Source organism: Setaria viridis, chromosome 8 (assembly GCF_005286985.2).
Source record: "Setaria viridis chromosome 8, Setaria_viridis_v4.0, whole genome shotgun sequence".
Lineage (NCBI taxonomy): Eukaryota > Viridiplantae > Streptophyta > Magnoliopsida > Poales > Poaceae > Setaria > Setaria viridis.
In genome coordinates, this window is record NC_048270.2 from 31,564,086 (window position 1) to 31,581,928 (window position 17,843).

Here is a 17,843-nt window from a genome sequence, read left to right on the forward strand (position 1 = left end):
TGACCATTCCCGCCCACACAAATTCCTTTCCAGTTTCCAACCCCTCCCGCACTCTCAATAAATAAAAAATTAAAGACAAGTAAAAATCCAACCAAGAACCCGCGCCGCGTGCGCCGCCGCCGCGGCGCCCTCGCCGACTCGCCGTCGCCGTTCGTTCACACGCTTCGCCGGCCCGTGCACCGCCGCCACTTGTCCCGGTCCCGGTACCAAACCAAAACAAAAGAAAGCCCACCCGTTGCGTCGCGACCGGACGCCATTGCCGCCCCCGTCCCCTGGACCACCGCCACCACCACCTCTCGCGCGAACGCGCACCCCGGTCGGCAGGCAAGGGGCCCCTCCCTCCGACGGCCACACGGAACACGGGATTTTTAAGCGATTAGCCGCCCCTGATCCTTGATTAGCACGGGCGAGCTCTAGTTTTATCTTGCAACTTTCCTCGTCTCCTCTCTCTCTCTCTCTGCGTCCCTTGGCAAAAAGGAGAGGGGAAGGTAGATCGATAAAGAGCAGCCTCTTTCTTTCCCATCTTTCCTCACCAAAAGCAGAGAGGGAGGAGGGGATCACTGCAGCGGGCCAGCGGCTGCACAAAAGCGTTCGCGTCGGGGCTTTGGATTCCCAAGAATTCCCTTCCAAAGCGGCTGAATCTCGGGACCCCGCCTGCCGCCTGCGCACGCGCCTGCTCCTCTTCCTCCCTCCCTCCTCATCCTCCTCCACACCGCAGCTCCAGCGGAAGCGGAGCAGGGCGAGCAAATCTTGGTGGGTTCGCTGCCTGCCTGCCGGTGCCGGCCCCGCCCTTTTGCGGGTTGGGTTGGATTTGGTTGCGAGGTGTGGTGTGGTTGGGGGTGGGAGAGCTCGGGACGAGAGGAGGGGGGGAGTGGTTACTTCCCCCCTTGGCTTCTTGCCCCGCTGGGCCGTGTCGTGCCATTAAAGCCGGCGCCTTTGGGTTTCCTTCTCTCTCCACCTCCCTCTCTCTCTACCCGACCCGCTCTCTCTCTCTCTCTCTCTCTCTCTCTAGCTAGATAGCTGCAGATTGGTTCCTGCGCCAGCGCGCAGCTCGACTGGGGCTCGGGAGTCCAAAGGCGCCGCCTTTCCGGGTTCGCCCCCGCCGTGGAATTCTTGCCTTCTTGGGCCCCGAATCTCGCCGCCGTTCCCCGGACACCGGTTTGGCGCGGGAGGGTCGATTCGCGGCGTTTCTTGGCTGTCCGGGGGGTGATTCCAGCCCTGGATGGGAAGGATTTGAGTGGATTCGGGAAGAGGAGGAGGAGGCGGAGCTCTGATTCGGTTCGCCGTGGTATGTGCCATGAGGAAGCTCTTCTTCTCCGAGTCGGCCTGCAAGGAGACCAAGCTCCACTCCGCGCCCCACTCGTGGCTGCCCCTCGAGAGGGGGAAGCTCTCCAAGTTCTCCGGCCATGCCGCCGGCGGCTCCTCCATGTAAGCGCCCGCCCCGATCCCGTTGCTCCCCGCCGTACCTGATTTCTCGCTTGATTTCGCAAGATGCGCTTGCTATTATGGCTGAATTTGTTGCTCAAGATTCACTTTTTTTGGTGCTGAATTTTGGTTTCCTGTGATGAATTGGCTGATTGGGATGTTTGCCATCTTTTCTGATGTCTGTGATGCAGAGAGTCTTTGATGAAGATGCCGGAGCCGGCAGTGCTCCCGCACTTTAAGCCCGCGGACTATGTCGACAAACTGGCTCAGATACACGAGGAGCTGGAGTCCTGCCCTCCGGATGAGAAGTCCTGCCTGTACCTGCTGCAATTCCAGGTCTTCCGCGGCCTGGGGGAGGCCAAGCTGTCACGACGGAGCCTCCAGTCCGCGTGGGAGAAGGCGAGCACCATACACGAGAAGCTCATCTTTGGGGCGTGGCTCAAGTATGAGAAGAAAGGGGAGGAAGCGATCTCGGACCTCCTCAGCTCCTGCGGCAAGTGCTCGCAGGAGTTCAGGCTGCTGGATTTCGTGTCGCAGGTCTCCACGGGGTCACATGACATGAGCTATGATGATGAGTCTGATGAATTTCGGGGCTCAGCAGTGGTTCATTTCCGGATAAGAGATGATATGATTGCATGTGATCGGCGGAAGCTTGCAGCTTTGTCAACCCCGCTATATGCGATGCTCAATGGCGGGTTCAGGGAATCATATCTTGAGGTCATTGACATGTCTCGAAATGGCATCTCCCCTATTGGCATGAGGGCAATCAGTAAATTCAGCTTGTCAGGAAGATTACCGTATTTGTCAGCTGATGCTATTTTGGAAATGCTTGATTTTGCCAATAAATTTTGCTGCAAGGGCCTCAAGGATGCTTGTGAGCGAAAGCTTGCTTCTTTTGTCTCCTCAAGGCAAGATGCTATTGACTTCATGGAATGTGCTCTTGAGCTGGGCTGTTCCATCCTTGCTGCTTCATGCTTGCAGGTGCTCTTGAATGAGCTTCCAGAGTGCTTGAATGATGAGCAAGTTGTTAGGATATTCACCTCTGCAAATAAGCAGCAGAGATTGACAATGGCTGGCAATGCATCTTTCTCCCTATATTGCCTTCTTAGTGAAGTCTCCATGAGTACCAACCCGACATCGGATGTCACTGTAAGTTTCTTGGAAAAGCTGGTGGAGTCAGCATTAGATTCTAGACAGAAGCAGTTGGCCTTACATCAGCTTGCATGCACAAAATTTCTAAGGAAAGATTATGCTGAAGCTGAGCGCCTGTTCAATGCTGCATTTTCTGCTGGCCATTTCTATTCGGTAGTGGGTTTGGCTAGATTGGCCTCTCTGAGGGGTAATAAGCATTTTGCTCTCAAGTTGCTAGACTCTGTGATGTCATCTCGGTGGCCTCTTGGATGGATGTATCAAGAGAGAGCACTATATTTGGATGGTGATAGCAAGTTAGAAAACCTTAACAAGGCTACTGAGTTGGACCCTACTCTGACATATCCCTATATGTTCCGAGCTGCATCTTTGATGAAAAGGCAGAGTGTTGAAGCTGCATTGATGGAGATCAACCGGATCCTGGGATTCAAGCTTGTGCTGGAATGCTTAGAACTAAGGTTCTGTTGCTACCTTGCTCTTGAGGATTATAGAGCTGCGCTATGTGATGTGCAGGCAATCCTCACACTTGCCCCAGAATATCGTATGATTGGCGGCCGGGTGGCTGCCAAGCAGTTGCGTATGCTTGTGCTGGAGAATGTAGAGCAGTGGACAACTGCTGACTGTTGGATGCAGCTCTATGATCGGTGGTCATCTGTGGATGATATAGGATCACTCTCTGTTATATATCAAATGCTGGAGTCAGATACTGCCAAAGGAGTTTTGTACTTTAGGCAATCTTTGCTTCTTCTCAGGTAAATAAATAGATTTATGTTATTGCTCAGAAGAATAGTTTGCATAATTCGGTATTATAGAGTCAGGCAATAATGGGCATAGATGCTCATGCTAGCGCACATGGTTTGGCATGCCTGGCATGTCTTGCACCTACTAGTATTATGTATCTGGAAGCTGGAATGTTTGCACATGTTTGGCTGATTAGCATGTTTGCACATGCCTCCTGTGCTAACTTACTGCATGTTTTTTTTTGGAAGCACAAGCACAATTTGGGGTGTTAGGATTAATATGGTTTCATTTTGTGTTACCAGATTAAACTGTCCTGAGGCTGCAATGAGGAGTTTGCAACTTGCTCGTGAGCATGCTGCAAGCGATCATGAAAGGCTTGTCTATGAAGGATGGATATTGTATGATACTGGCCACTGCGAGGAAGGGTTGCAGAAAGCGGAAGCATCCATCGCAATACAAAGGTCATTTGAGGCATTTTTTCTAAAAGCCTATGCTCTGGCTGATTCAAGTCTTGATCCTTCGACCTCAGCAACAGTTGTATCACTTCTAGAAGATGCATTGCGGTGTCCCTCAGATAGACTTCGGAAGGGTCAGGTAAGGGTTCCTTCTCCCAACATCATTTCCTCAATTCCACTTAGTCAAGTGGACCACGATCCATGAATCATTTTTCTGCTGTGACATGTGGCACATGTTGAGATCTAAGAGATCTTATACCCAAAACTGAAATATAGTTGCAACCCATAAAGTTTTGCTTGACTTTCATCACTTTCCTTGGAAAATATGGAACAGGAATTTATTGCTACATTTGTTAAGCAGCCTTTTGTTTGGGTAGAGAGTGATATTGGATTCTTGTTATTGCTTTTGTTCTTCACATATTCATTCATTCAACTGCCAGGTGTTGCTAAATTTGTTAGGAAGTTAAGATGTCCTATTCATTGTTGCATTAAGTATGGGAATGGCATTCTCACTCTTAAAAATGGTTGTCCTTGTTCTCCTAACATGGCAACTGATCAACTGGAGTTTTGGGTAAACTCCAATAGTAATTTGTTTTCCTATCAAGTAGTTGGGTTGGCCTGTTAGAAAAGTTAGAGCATCCGATACCATCTTTGTTATTGGGAATTTTCATTTTAACCATGTGGATAAATTGAGCACTCCTTTCAATGGCTAATCAAAAGAAATTAAAAAAAATTGCTGTCAGCTTAGCTACGTGAGCTTCAGAAACTGCCCTGTTTATGTCCCTGTAATATGCTAGATTGAGATGTTCAGAAAAGGATGCATAACTGCAACTCGCTGATGAATGTTTTAACATCTTGTAGGCTCTGAACAACCTCGGAAGTGTTTATGTGGATTGTGGGAAGCTAGACCTGGCAGCTGAATGCTACATTAACGCCCTAAAGATTGGCCACACAAGAGCACATCAAGGCCTTGCAAGGGTTCATTTCCTTCGGAACAACAGAACAGGTGCATATGATGAAATGACAAAGCTAATAGAGAAGGCCAGGAACAATGCATCAGCATACGAGAAGAGATCAGAGTACTGCGACCGGGAGCTGACAAAGGCGGACTTGCAGATGGTCACCAAACTTGACCCTCTACGAGTCTACCCCTACAGATACCGTGCTGCTGGTAAGCGCTGCTTCCTGCATGAAATATCTAGGTTATTTATTATTTTGGTACGACAAAGCTAAGAAGTGATGTGATTTTAGACCACAAGATTCAAAGCAGATTGAAACTTGGTATAGAAAATTCTAGATGCAATAATTTAATTGTTAATAGATGTAGTTCATCTGTGCCCAACTCCCAGTGGTTTGTGCTACTTTAACGAACCAACTACCCTAGTTCCTAACATAAGCTGGTGAGGAGTCAATGTGATCTGCCATATTCTATGTTCAACTTGATCAGTAGGTGTAACAACCATAATATATTTCATTCAGTCCATGAATTAGCTCATCTGTTCATGTTCTGTTTCCTCATTTTCTGATGTGGACTGTCCTACTTTGATTTGGTGCCCAGTGCTGATGGACAACCACAAGGAGAAAGAGGCCATCGCAGAGCTAACCAAGGCAATCGCCTTCAAGGCGGACCTGAACCTGCTCCACTTGCGCGCGGCCTTCCACGAGCACATCGGCGACATCTCGAGCGCCCTCCGGGACTGCCGTGCAGCCCTATCGGTGGACCCCAACCACCAGGAGATGCTGGAGCTTCACCACCGGGTGAACAGCCAGGAACCCTGAGCCCCATGGTGTACATACAGGAGCTCTCATAGCCAACCAGCCATACCAGTGTATGTTTTGTACCATACACAGCAGATGAATGTAAGGATAGTAGAAGCCATTTAGGTCCTCTCCTTCAAAACCAAACCCCATTCCTTGTGTCCCTAATTAGATATGTTGTTTGCCATAGCCTCCTCTTAGTAAATTATTATTGTCGATTGTGATTAAGCCTCCTAATTGTACCGGCCATGTGCCCCAGCAGCCCATGTTGCCAGAATCAAAAAGTTTTGACTGTATCATTGTGTAAATGAAATGGGAAAAAGAATGGAAGCTTTGTCGGCGCTACTAAACTGTCAAACCTGGTGACCACTTGCTATCCTGGCTGATTGATTGCACATGTGCAGATATGCTTCCTGGCTGTTGATTTTATCTGGAGTGTTCTTTGTTTACTAGTCATGAGTCGGGATTAGCATGCGGTCATTGTTGCACTGATTGGGGTGTAGACTGAAGGAAGGCAACAGCTTGCAGCTTCTGAAAATGAATGGTCAATGAATGAGGACTGAAGACAGGGCTTCACATTCTCAGGTTGAATGGTCCATAAATGGTGAATCGGAAGGTCAAGTCTCAAGTGGATGGAGAAGTTGTAGGATTCCTTTTTTCCCATAATGAGCAGCATTTGTTGGTGTGCTTGTATGTGACGTTTAGCTGCACTGAATTGAGTGAAGCATCAGGGATGATTATATCCTCCTATTTTGATGTCACTCATATTTGGTGATTGAGCGAAAAGAGGACGAGGATTAAGATCCGAGTCCTCAGACAAAGCCCCCACTTCACTGTAATTTAGTGAGAAGCGACATTCACGGATAACCATCCCTATCCACGCCCACTCATAAGAGTAGCCTTTTGCATGCCTTGAGCCTCTCTTTGGTAACTTTTTGCCTTGTTTTTCTTCGAACCATTCACATCTTTTCATTGGTTTGCCAAACAAATCCCAACAAATACGATCCATATGTCCTACCACCAAGATCTCCAACACATACAATTTTTAAAAGAGAAAAGGGTGCGTCAATTAGGTTGATCGGTGTAACCATCCAGGCACAAATTGACAAAAGTTCGAGACCTTTCATCAGCCCCCCTTTTTTTGCCGAACTGCCGGTCGCCAAATGCCGAAAACGTCAAGAAGACTCACGTCATGGGGGCAGCGGCTGCCTCCAAATTTTGTGGTGGATTTTCAGCGGCAAAGCTTCCTTTGAGAGGTACACGAGGGAAAGCGACGTTAATTCGTTGAACACTTGACGGGTGCTGATGATGTCTATCGGATGAGCATGTGGAATGAGAACAAAGTAGTGTGGATAAGAGCTGAGGTGGTGATGAGCACTTGGCATATGCTTCTCAAGCACAAAAGTTTAAGATGAAACTTAAAGCTAAACGGACCTCGAAATGGGGTTTATACTTGGTACCATCCTAATACATCCTATATTTTTCAATTCAGCAAAACAGGACAGAACGCTTGGCTGGACATCTTGCTACAACGTTTGTGCTTTTTGAGCCCCTCCGAATACGGTCACAAACATTACAACAACTAGCAATTATACTTGTGCTCCTTGAAATAAGCTAGTTTAAGCGTCCGTTTGGATCCACCAGATTATGAAATCAGGCTTCCAAAAAGCTCTTTCCAATCTAACTTTTGATGTAGCCCTAAATGGAGCCCTACGTTTACAAAAAATATAAGTAACTAAAATATATTTTGATTTGATTATATAATATATCATGATTGAGTGCTTGTTATTATCCTGATCAACAGAACACTAACAGATGAGAGCGCAAGGAAGAATATTTAAAAGTCGAAGCATAATAGCAAGGAAGATTATTGGAGGAAAAATAAATAAACAAAACTATTTTGAGAGGACGAAGCGGCGACCGTACGAGAGCCCGATGCAGGAAAGAGAAGCAAATTGGACTCGTTCGACCTTATTTTGCTGGCTTAGTGATAAATACTAATTATTGATAATAAAATTTGACACCTTCCTTAAACCTGACCTGATAAGATCAAGCAATTTGTTTGGTTGGATGTTTTAGTCTAATTCTGCTGTGCAGTAAAAAAAACAGCCAGATCAAAGTCAAGTTAGAAAACAATAGCAGATTGCAGGCTATCAGGCTTCTTTCTTAGTTCGAAACTGGGCCTAGTGATTTCATTTATAGTTTAGTGTTTGTGCCAAGTATCAACTATTTTGGGCTTGGACCCAAATTAACTTTCCATTCCTGTGTGTGTGGGTGCCTGGTGGGTAGATGAAATCACTAGGCCCACAAACGACACGCTTGAGCCTCCCTAGCTAAAGCCCACCATTACATTCATCTCACGAACTAGCTCACGCACTTCATAAACTTTAGCTATCGTTATGTCTAAAATTTAGTAGCATAATCTTTCCATCATGCCCCAAAAAAAATGCAAACCATGATAACGTGCAATTGTATGCTAACAACAAAAGGAAATGAACTTTGGCCACTTATTTATAAACAAGTGTTTGAATGGGCCATACAAATAATTAATATCAATGGATTCTTGTCACGTAAAAACATCTTCATATAACACCAGAAAGTAAAGTAGAAACAGGTTGGAGGGTTCATTCGTAACCATCCGCGGGCACCCCTTGTGGGAGTAGTAGGAGCACCAAATTGAACGCACCTGGCCACCTGGGCCGCTGATCTTCAGCCTGGCACGAATGATCGATCCTGCCACAAAGGATGTCTTTGTGTTCTTGTGTATCTATATTCTATATAAAGAGGTTACAGATGAGAGTTGCAAAAAATGGCAGAAATACAGACCTGCACGAGACTCAGTCCACCCTCAGAATGGGTTGGTTTGGATTCCGAGCAAGCTGTAACTGGATTTTCTTCTTCAGTTCACCTTTCTTGCGCCTTTCTTCCTCGTTGATGCTTTCGAGAAATTTTACAGACAAGGATATGAAAACACTGAGCTGGACCTCGTTGATGCTTTGGAGAAATTCTAGCCCAGAAAATCCAGTCTCATTATTTGCTCTCCCTGTAACCTGCAGCCGCTCAAGTTTGGGCATTATTCCTTCTTCAAACTTTACCCATTTGGTCCTCCATATGTTTTCAAGCATGAGCACCCTGAGCCTTCCGAAAGCTCTTCCAGTCTGCTGAGATCGGAAACGAAGTTCTTCACCCTGAAACGATTGCCAAGACAAGCTTAGAATTTCCAGCTTTGACAGTTTCCCAAGGAATTCCATAGCAGCATCGTGCTCCAATAGCCTGGTGTCAACTAGTTTCAACTTCATGAGATGCGGGAGCTCCTTGATCCATTCCGGCAACGTTTGCAGATTGCCGTAGAGCTTGAGGCTCTGCAGGTTTTCTGGAGGGGAGGATATTGCATCCAAGCAGCCACGCAAACCTGGGTATCCTGCCGAACTCACAGACAGCGATTCCAGCCTGCTGAGATTGGAAATGGCAGCGCGAAAAGCTGGGCCATTCTTCCTGTTGATGCCGGCAACTCCTAACTTGCGCAACCCCGTAAGCATTTTAATGTCCTGTAGAACGGCATTTCCCCTTCCGACATGCACTTCCCGCAATGTGTGCAACTCTTTCAGTTTTCTTGTCCCCCTTGGCACCATAGCGCCTCTTTCTGCATAAACTCCTGTCATGACAGCAGGGAATTTCACGCAGCAAGCGAAAGTGTATGCATCACGCCTTGTAAGGGCCTTATGGAGAGGGCCATCAATGTCCCAAAGAACAGGTGCGCAACATGTTGCACATTGACCCGCCCCCCAAAGACATCTCCTGGTTAAACTGTACTTTTCCCCTATCCCATAATCTAGTCCTTGACCAGCATGGATGTACTGTAGCTTCCGAAGCTTGATGATGGTTTTGGGCAGAGCCATTATGTATGTACCTCTGACGTCTAGCACTTGGAGCTGTATCAGGTTGCCCAATGAATCTGGCAGTAGATCAATGCCAAAACATCCACGTAGAGAAAGGTATTTGAGGTGAATAAGCTTCCAAATATGATCAAGATGATAATATTGTAGACACTTTATATCTTCTAAGTCGAGCACTCCTAGAAGTCTCATCTTGTCAGAAATGTAAAATGGTCTGAATGCTCCAAATTCTCCAAACACGGTTAGTGATCGTAATCGTGACAGATCAACTATTCTCTCTAACTCACTCTGATCTCCTTTCCAGTTGCTGCCTATTGCAAGATGACGAATTGCGCCATGGGTACTCAAGTCACATCCTTCCTCCAGTCTAAAAACAAGGTTTTCCTCCATTGACTTTGAGATGGCAATGTCACGGATGAGATCATGGACTTTGCAAGAGTCAATTGATTTTCTACTGTGAACTGATTGTTGAAATGGTAAAATCATGCTTCTGCATTTGAGTTCTGCGAAGTAATTTTCAGCTATTTCATTGGCAGACTTGCCACGCCTCTCTTGTGAGTACCCTTCTGCTGTCCATCGATACACCAAACGCCTCTGGCTAATGATGTAGTCCTCAGGAAAAATGGACAGATATAAGAAACATGACTTGAGTTCATAGGGTAAACCATCATAACTTGTCTGAAGGATGGTTCTTATCATCCCAAGCTCTGGATTCATCTCTAACTCAGCACTGATATTTTCATTCAACTTTCTCCACTCAGCTCTAGTCTTTGGCTGGCTTGCCAAGTAGCCACCTATTGTAACTATTGCAAGGGGAAGTCCACCACATTTCTTTAGGATTTTTTTCATTTCTTCAACCAACTCGGGATTCTTCTTAATCAAATCTGTTGCCTTCACAAGGGGAAGTCCACCACACTTCTTCAAGTTTTGGTTTGCTTCTTCAACAAACTCTGGATTCTGCTTAACAAAATCTGCATCCTTCCCAAATACCTGGTTTTAATGCAATTTAAGTATTTTAGTATTCCAATCTAAAAAAATAAATAATTGTGCATTACTTGTTGATATGTTGTTTGCTAGTGATAGGCGCACAATTGGTTGTGCACAGTGATAAGCACATAGTGAAACAACAGTTTTCCTGTGAAACTTGGTGATATATAATATTTTTGTAAGTTTGGCTGAAACTTGTCCATTATTCTTTTATAAAATATTGCTGAAAATTCTCACAACTTCACGAACTTTCTTGGGAGTTGTCTTTCATAAAACTTGCCCATTATTCTTTTAATTTTTTTTTCTGTGGTAGACCACCTTTGATGAGGGCTGTTAGTTTCCTTTAATCTAACATATATGAATATGATGATCTGAGGTATACGAGATCGGTTTACAATAGAGCTGAAGCTATGTTTTAAGGAAATTTCCTAAATACTAGGGAACTACTAAGTTTCACCTGAGTGTTTTATATGGCTTCAACACCAGAATTTGGTCCCACAGTTTTATGCCAACACTTATGCTTTAGGGGTGATATGTATATAAGTTAAGAAATTTAATATACATATGACATCATGTTCTTTTCATAGTAATATCTCAAATTGTTATTATGCTAGATTCAATATTTTTTAACCATTGTAAAAATCCCCAAGTTATTAACATTGCTACGAAGACCCATAGACATTTAATACTTTTCTTTAGCAACCAAATGAAGCAACAAATACTACTACTCGATCCGTGGATGTTTTCAGTCTTTTAGTGGGTGGGGGTAATTAATAATTTTTAAATAATATTATCTTCATAGTCAATTGTAAATAATTTTCATTAATGAAACAAAGGAAAAATTAAAATAGATAGTTGACAGTGCTATTGGAAACTCCTAATATTGGAAAAGTCACCTAATATAATGACAAAAGTACCTTCCCTTAAGATCCTCAGAAAAATGAGAACTATTTTGTTGTTTCACATGGATAAATGAGGAGGAAAGGGAATTAAACAAATAAGGAAAAAAGAAATTAAAGCATTCTCTACTGTGTTCAGCAAGAGGACAAAACACATTTTTTCTGTGTTCTGGTGATGTTTGTGGTCTTGTATTTTTTAAAAGGGAGAACGGGCATCATTGATATACTGGGAGGCAAAAATTACGTTATATATGAATCATGGATGTATAGGTCATTAGTGGCAATAATTGGCATGGCAACAGCATGTTGAATATCAATGTATTGATCATCTTGGTTCAGTTGTTCAAATGATAAACAAATGTCAAAAAATTTGCATGTTCCCATATGTTCTCCATTGTCGACAGGACCATCTTTAATCTCTACGAAATGCTAGACTGTTGTAGTAATAATGCTATTTAAAATCAAGCAAAAGTGACAAGGTTTCTATTATATTACCTTTAAGCTGAAGAGGTTAAGTGCGTCCTCTTCTTTTAGAATTTCAAGGTTGTGTACTATTCCATATTTCCCGGAACAATGCTTTGCAATGCTTTCCTCCCTTGTAGTCACAATTATTTGGGTTGTTTTTTCCATCCAAGAAAACCCTTGTATTATATGGTCCCATTCTTCAATGGATAACAGATCGTCCAGAACAATCAAGCAGCTCTTCTTTTCTAAAAGCCTTTTCAACTCTTTAGTCAAGCCTTGTAATGATTTGGTCTTGCTGGGTCTATTGTTCAACAGTTCTTCCTTCTTAGAAGACTCTTCTTGTAATCGCCTAACTAAACTTCTAAGTAGATCTGCAGGATTGAAAGGACGCATGATTGTGGCAAATGCGTGCTTCTCAAACATATCACTTAACTTTGGGCTTTGATAAATTCCGTTGGCTAGAGTGGTTTTTCCAAGACCACCCATTCCCCAAACAGAGATCACTTGACTCTGTTGGCTAGCCTTGTTTGAGATTAATCCTATAATTTTGGATATTTCTTTCTCTCGCCCAATAAGTTGAGATTCCTCCAAAGAACCAACACCTGTTTTGATGCGAGTGAGGCTCTTTTTGTCCACCTTCGTTTCATCAACATCCTTACACTGATCCTCTGTTATCTCACTAGGGGCCACTGTTTGGGTAGTTGTACTGGTAGTGGCCACATCTGAGCTAGATACTGGATCCACGGAAACCATTTCATTTTGAGAACCCTGAACAAACAGAAAGTACAATTATTGGAAGCAACCTTTAAACTTCTTCTTCTTGTTGTTATTTTTTTAAGGTTATGTGTACCTATAACCAAAGTACTATATAAACTTTTATGTAATCGCCTTTTATGTAATCATGCAGTCAGTGACTATTGGTCATAAATCAATTTAACAAGGTATGAAAATTCCAGATAACAGAAATCTGGCCTCGCTGCAGTGCTTAAGTTTTTAATATCTATAAGCCGAAGTCCTAACATAAATGACTAATGTCATAGTTGAAGACACCAGGGGTAAAGGGTTATGGTTTCAAATGATCCACCTCCCTCTGAAATCCTAAAACGCACCCAGTTATTACTCAGTAATCTGTAGTTTAAACGATGCTCCCTATTGATAGAAATATCTTGGTGTCCTCCTATCTAAATATTTAAGAGTTTAGTGGCTGTGTTTATATTAGCTGTTGAAGAAGCCATAAATTATAATTTCTTCATCTAAAACTCAACGATGAATCCCATGTTATGTTTATGCTCCCCTCAAGAGATGCTACGATCAACATAGACTACAGCAATGCACGGATTCAATATCTTTCCCCTTCATATAGATTTTCAGTTAGCAAATGCAGTGATTTCACAATTTTTCTAGTATATCTATTCATTAAATCTGCGGGAATATCCTGTAGGATTTAACAAGGTACTCCCTCCGTCCCCAAAAGAATGCAATTCTGGAACAGTGTCATGATTTACTGTGTCAAGTTTGACCTATTATAGATGAAAAAGTATAAATATATATAATATCAAATAAACATCATTAGATTAATTACGAAATGTATTTTCATAATAAATTAATTTGGAGCCATAAATGTGAATACTATTTACTATAAACATGGTCAAACGTGAAGCACTTTAACTAGCACGCATACCATAGTTGCATCCTTTTCAGGATAGAGGGAGTATTATTTTTCACATTGACAGTGGGTGGTTGCTTTTCAAGCACAGATGGGACAATTGCTTTAGAGATTTATATAATTAAAATAAAGCTTCAAAATTTACAATTAAACAAGGAAGCTTATGCTCCCTCTGTTTCAAATTGTAGATCATTTTGGCTTTTTTAGACACATGATTTTTGCTATGCACCTAAATGGTTATGTCTAGATACATAGCAAAACCTATGTATTTATAAAAGCCAAAATGACATATAATTTGAAATAGAGGAAGTACTTCGTTACATGTAAATTTGCATATTAATGTGTTAGCCAATCTTGTACCTTTTATCCATTCCCTTTTCAGGCAATTGCTTAAATGATATTGGAAAATAATATAATCCTTGATACGCCGATAACTGAACCAGAATAATGATTGCATAGAATGCTACTAAAAATGAAAATATAAGTAGTACCTTGTCATAGAATGCATAAAGCGTGTGATCAGCAGATAATTGCTTTAGCTCTGAGGCTTGGCTCTCTTGCCCTGCACATAAGCTTGCAACTTCAACTTGTGTTGTTGACACTATGATTCGGCTTCCTTTGTTGTTGTTTGGCAGGCATTTTTCGATCTGGTCCCACTCTTCAATGGTGCAGAGGTCAGTAAGCACAATGAGAAACCTCTTCTCCTTCACATATCCATCGAACTCCTGAACTAAATCGTGCGCGGTCTTCTCTGCGTCCAATATATCTTTAAATCCTTCCACTGCAAGAAATTGGTTCACTAAGCTCCGGACAAAGCCTTTTGAACTGAATGGATGAGTCACCCTCACCCATGCTCGGCTGGGAAATTTGCTTTGGGTGTCTGGATTCTTGTAAGCCGCCCTGATGATGGACGTTTGGCCGATATCACCACCTGTTCCCCACACCGCAATGACTCTAAGGTCATCACCCTCCTTGTTGACCAGTTGGAGGAGATCCACTCTCTGATTCTCCTCCTTTGCGGCACGCCTTGCATCATCAACACCGAATATGGCTGCACCAATGATGCTTGATTGCTCAGTGGCAGCTGTGGCCTTGGATCCAGAGCCCTTGATGAGGCGGTAGCGCACATTCCTCTGGCTCACGTCCTCGACCTTGGCCCTGAGCTCCTTCATCTTCATGGCCACACGGCGCCGCTCGAGCAGCGTGCGAGGGAATCGCCACCAAGATGGCCTCTCAAGACGAACAGCGAAATCCTGGAGGCTGTCCTCGACATCGTAGGCCGTGTCACGGACCTGCTTCACCCAGGTCTTCACCACCTTGTTGTCATCTCGCTCCTCGTGTGCCTCCATAAGGAAAGACTGCATCATCTCAAGCTCATCCGAGACGAACGCATGGTCTCGCTGGATGCCAAGCTGCAAGGCCACCGCCTCCGCGAAGGCAGATTTCGCGTAGCCAAGCGCTCCATCGAGCACCGACTTGCCCACACTTAGCGCCGTCGCCTCCATCGTTCTGCTGTGTTTCTTCGTGGATCTATACAAGGCTCAAATTTAGAAGCTAAAACTCCGAGGCAGAAAAGGATAGATGGACAAGCGTTGACCCAACAAGATGGCAAGTACCTGAATTTTTGTGAACGCACAACCAAGGCAGGGTCAGATCTAGATAACGCACACCGGCTGATCAACAGGACTCACAAGGTAAATATGCTGCAAAATACATTCTTGCTGTAATTACAAATAATACTCAACTGAACAGTACAATCTGTGAGAAACTGAAGATCTTTGAAAGTATACCTTCTGTGGCCTATGAGATCTTGTGGCGTGGAAGTAAATACAGCACTCTACTGCTTTGATCCGGCGAGGCTCAAGCTCACGGAACGGCCCACACTCACACGCCCTGACGTGACCCGGCAAGCCAGCAAGGTTGAGGCCAAATGGTGTGGATGCGTGATTCCAAGGCAGTAGGCACCGAGATGGCGGCGCCGCCCTCGCCGACGAGCTACGCGGCCACTACTCTTGCACCCGGTCGGCCTGTCGCCGCTGACACTCTGTGGTGGCTTGGTAGTCACCAGTCACTCCTCAGAAGTACCTCATGCTGGCTGGGAGCAGTGGACTCTAGATACCTCTAATGGACTTCGCAGGGTGCTTACATGGTCGGTAGGGATTTTGCACACGAGCACTTGTTGGGGTCGGTTAGCAGCCGCCTGCCAATTTCCTCTCCACTCCTTACATGGATAATAAAGGGTGGCCAAAGGAATCTCACCATTTCTCTTTTTTTTTAAAAAAAGGTTTTTGAAACAAACCGCTTTACTATTGCCCTAGGGACAGATGCATCACAGCATAAGATGCATGAGCAAATAATTAAGTACTCCCTCCGTTCCAAATTACTAGTCGTTTTAGCTAACGAATAGTAATTCGGGATGGAGGGAGTAGGTTTTTTCAATCCAAAGCGCACTACGGGAAACAAGAAATTCGCCGAGTGCCAGGGGCACTCGGCGAAGGGCGAAATACACTCGGCGAGCCGTTTGCCGAGTGTAACACTCGGCAAACGGCACACGGCAAACTTTGTGACGGCAAACAAGGATTTGCCGAGTGTTTTCTGTCGCGCACTCGGCAAAGACTTTGCCGAGTGGCCAGAAAACACTCGGCATACAATTGTTGAAAAAAATAAAAAAAAACCTGTTCCGGCCGCCGCCAGCCACCACCGCCAGCACCGCCACCGGCCGCCGCCGCCAGCCACCACCGCCAGCACCGCCACCGGCCACCGCCGCCACCATCCACACCTAGCCACCGGCCGCTAGCAGCACCACCACCGCCACCGGGAGGGGAAGGGCCGGAGGAGAGGGAGGGGAGGGGCGCCGCCCGCCGGAGGAGAGGGAGGGGAGGGGCGCCGCCCGCGTCGGAGAGGGAGGGGAGGGGCGCCCCCACGCCGGAGAGGGAGGGGAGGGGCGCCGCCCGCGCCGGCGGATCTGGAGGAGGGAGGCGGCGGCGCCGGAACCAGGGGAGGCGGCGGCCGCACCACCACCATCCACACCGCCGCCGCCGCCACCGCCGCCGCCGGCCACCATCCACGCCTGCCGCCACCATCCACGCCGCCGCCACCATCCACGCCCGCCGGATCCGGGGCCCCCGACGCGAGTCCCCGCCGGATCCGGGGCTCCCGACGCGAGTCCCCGCCGGATTCGGCGAGGAGGGGCGGATTCCCCGCCGGATCCGACCGGATCTGGGGAGAGGGGCGCCCCACGCGAGGGAGGGAGGAGGGGAGAGGAGGGGGAGGGGCGCCGGTAGGAGAGGGAGAGGGAGAGGGAGGGAGGGTGGCGGCGGCGGCGGCGGCGGGAGAGGAAGGTGGGGGAGGGGGGCGTCGGTAGGAGAGGGAAGGGAGAGGGAGGGAGGGCGGCGGCGGCAGCGGCCGGGGGGGGGGGGGGGCGCTGGAGGGAGAGGGGGCCGGGGGGGGGGGGGCGCTGGAGGAGTTGGGGAGGCGGTCTGTCGCGGGGGGAGGCGGGGGGATTGTTTTGAGGGTGGGGGCGGTCTGTGCCGAGTGTCCTACGTGGACACTCGGTAAAGAGTTTCTTTGCCGAGTGTCCAACGTAGGACACTCGGCAAACTTTTTTTGAAAAAAATTTAAAAAATATCCAACAGTTTCAAAAAAATACCAAATTTTCACACGAACCAATATAGGTTCTCTACTGACTATACAAAAAGTTTTGTAGTCAAACCAAACTCGACCATCACTTCGACTCTAAATTTTATCGAATCCTTCTCAAAGTTACTATTCTTCTTCTGAGATGCTTCGGTTTGTAATCATCGTACATGATGAAATGTGCAAAACCTTCTCAATTTTTTTCCACAGCCTCCACGTATTATATCATCACATCATGACAAATCTTAAGATTTTCAGACTTTGATTATTTTTTTTTACAATTTAAAAATACTACTGCCACACGTTCATGGTCGTGTTTCCTGAACAAGATGTTCGAAATTTGTTTTCATTTCATGGGTCAGGTCTCAAATTGGTCCAAATAACATGAATATCATTTTTCTACTCATTTTATTCCATAATTTGAATCACTTGCAGTTCAAATTTGACTTATACCAAAAATTCCCTTGAAATGCAATTAATTAATTAAATATAGCAAATAAATTCAAAAATATACCAAATTTTAACATGGAGTACCACATGTTGTATGTGGGGAGTAGAAAAAATTTCATGGTGAAAAGAGAAAAAAAATTATTTTTTTGCCGAGTGTCAAAAAAAACACTAGGCAAACCCCCCTCTTTGCCGAGTGTTTTTTTTGACACTCGGCAAACCCCCCTATTTGCTGAGTGTTTTTTTTGACACTCGGCAAAGAGGGGACTTTGCCGAGTGTTTTTTATTTGACACTCGGCAAAGCCCCGATTTGCCGAGT

General features: G+C 45.5%; 2 protein-coding genes across 5 annotated transcripts; one reads left to right on the top strand and one right to left on the bottom strand.

Annotated features, from left to right (window-relative positions):
- The first annotated feature begins 269 nt into the window (after window positions 1-269).
- On the top strand, window positions 270-5,886 carry LOC117867025 (ETO1-like protein 1). The gene is made up of 5 exons (XM_034751336.2): window positions 270-1,428; window positions 1,617-3,326; window positions 3,618-3,909; window positions 4,632-4,941; window positions 5,329-5,886. Exons 1-5 carry the CDS (start codon window positions 1,298-1,300, stop codon window positions 5,547-5,549), a joined length of 2,664 nt encoding a protein of 887 aa, XP_034607227.1. The 5' UTR covers window positions 270-1,297; the 3' UTR covers window positions 5,550-5,886.
- A 2,131-nt stretch (window positions 5,887-8,017) lies between these two features.
- Window positions 8,018-15,691, bottom strand: LOC117833655 (disease resistance protein Pik-2). Of its 4 annotated transcripts, none has more exons than XM_034713238.2 (6): window positions 15,232-15,691; window positions 15,058-15,144; window positions 13,933-14,971; window positions 11,806-12,543; window positions 8,355-10,414; window positions 8,018-8,261 (listed from the first exon to the last, which is right to left on the bottom strand). In XM_034713238.2, the coding sequence occupies exons 3-5, from the start codon at window positions 14,944-14,946 to the stop codon at window positions 8,366-8,368; spliced, it is 3,801 nt and encodes a 1,266-aa protein (XP_034569129.1). In that variant the 5' UTR covers window positions 14,947-14,971; window positions 15,058-15,144; window positions 15,232-15,691; the 3' UTR covers window positions 8,018-8,261; window positions 8,355-8,365. The 4 variants fall into 4 exon arrangements, with proteins under 4 accessions (XP_034569129.1, XP_034569127.1, XP_034569126.1 ...); XM_034713236.2 differs by having other exon boundaries at window positions 8,018-8,277; XM_034713235.2 differs by having other exon boundaries at window positions 8,018-10,414.
- Between the last annotated feature and the right edge of the window lie 2,152 nt (window positions 15,692-17,843).

Bases quoted from the DNA above. Each gene is read 5' to 3' on its own strand.
- LOC117867025 (XM_034751336.2), top strand. From the start codon at position 1,298: ATGAGGAAGCTCTTCTTCTCCGAGTCGGCCTGCAAGGAGACCAAGCTC. The intron at 1,429-1,616 runs GTAAGCGCCCGC...TCTGTGATGCAG, and splicing joins GCCGCCGGCGGCTCCTCCAT to AGAGTCTTTGATGAAGATGC. The intron at 3,910-4,631 runs GTAAGGGTTCCT...AACATCTTGTAG, and splicing joins ATAGACTTCGGAAGGGTCAG to GCTCTGAACAACCTCGGAAG.
- LOC117833655 (XM_034713237.2), bottom strand. From the start codon at position 14,946: ATGGAGGCGACGGCGCTAAGTGTGGGCAAGTCGGTGCTCGATGGAGCG. The intron at 12,544-13,932 runs GTACTACTTATA...CTGTTTGTTCAG, and splicing joins TTTATGCATTCTATGACAAG to GGTTCTCAAAATGAAATGGT. The intron at 10,415-11,805 runs GTAATATAATAG...CATTAAAACCAG, and splicing joins TTAACCTCTTCAGCTTAAAG to GTATTTGGGAAGGATGCAGA.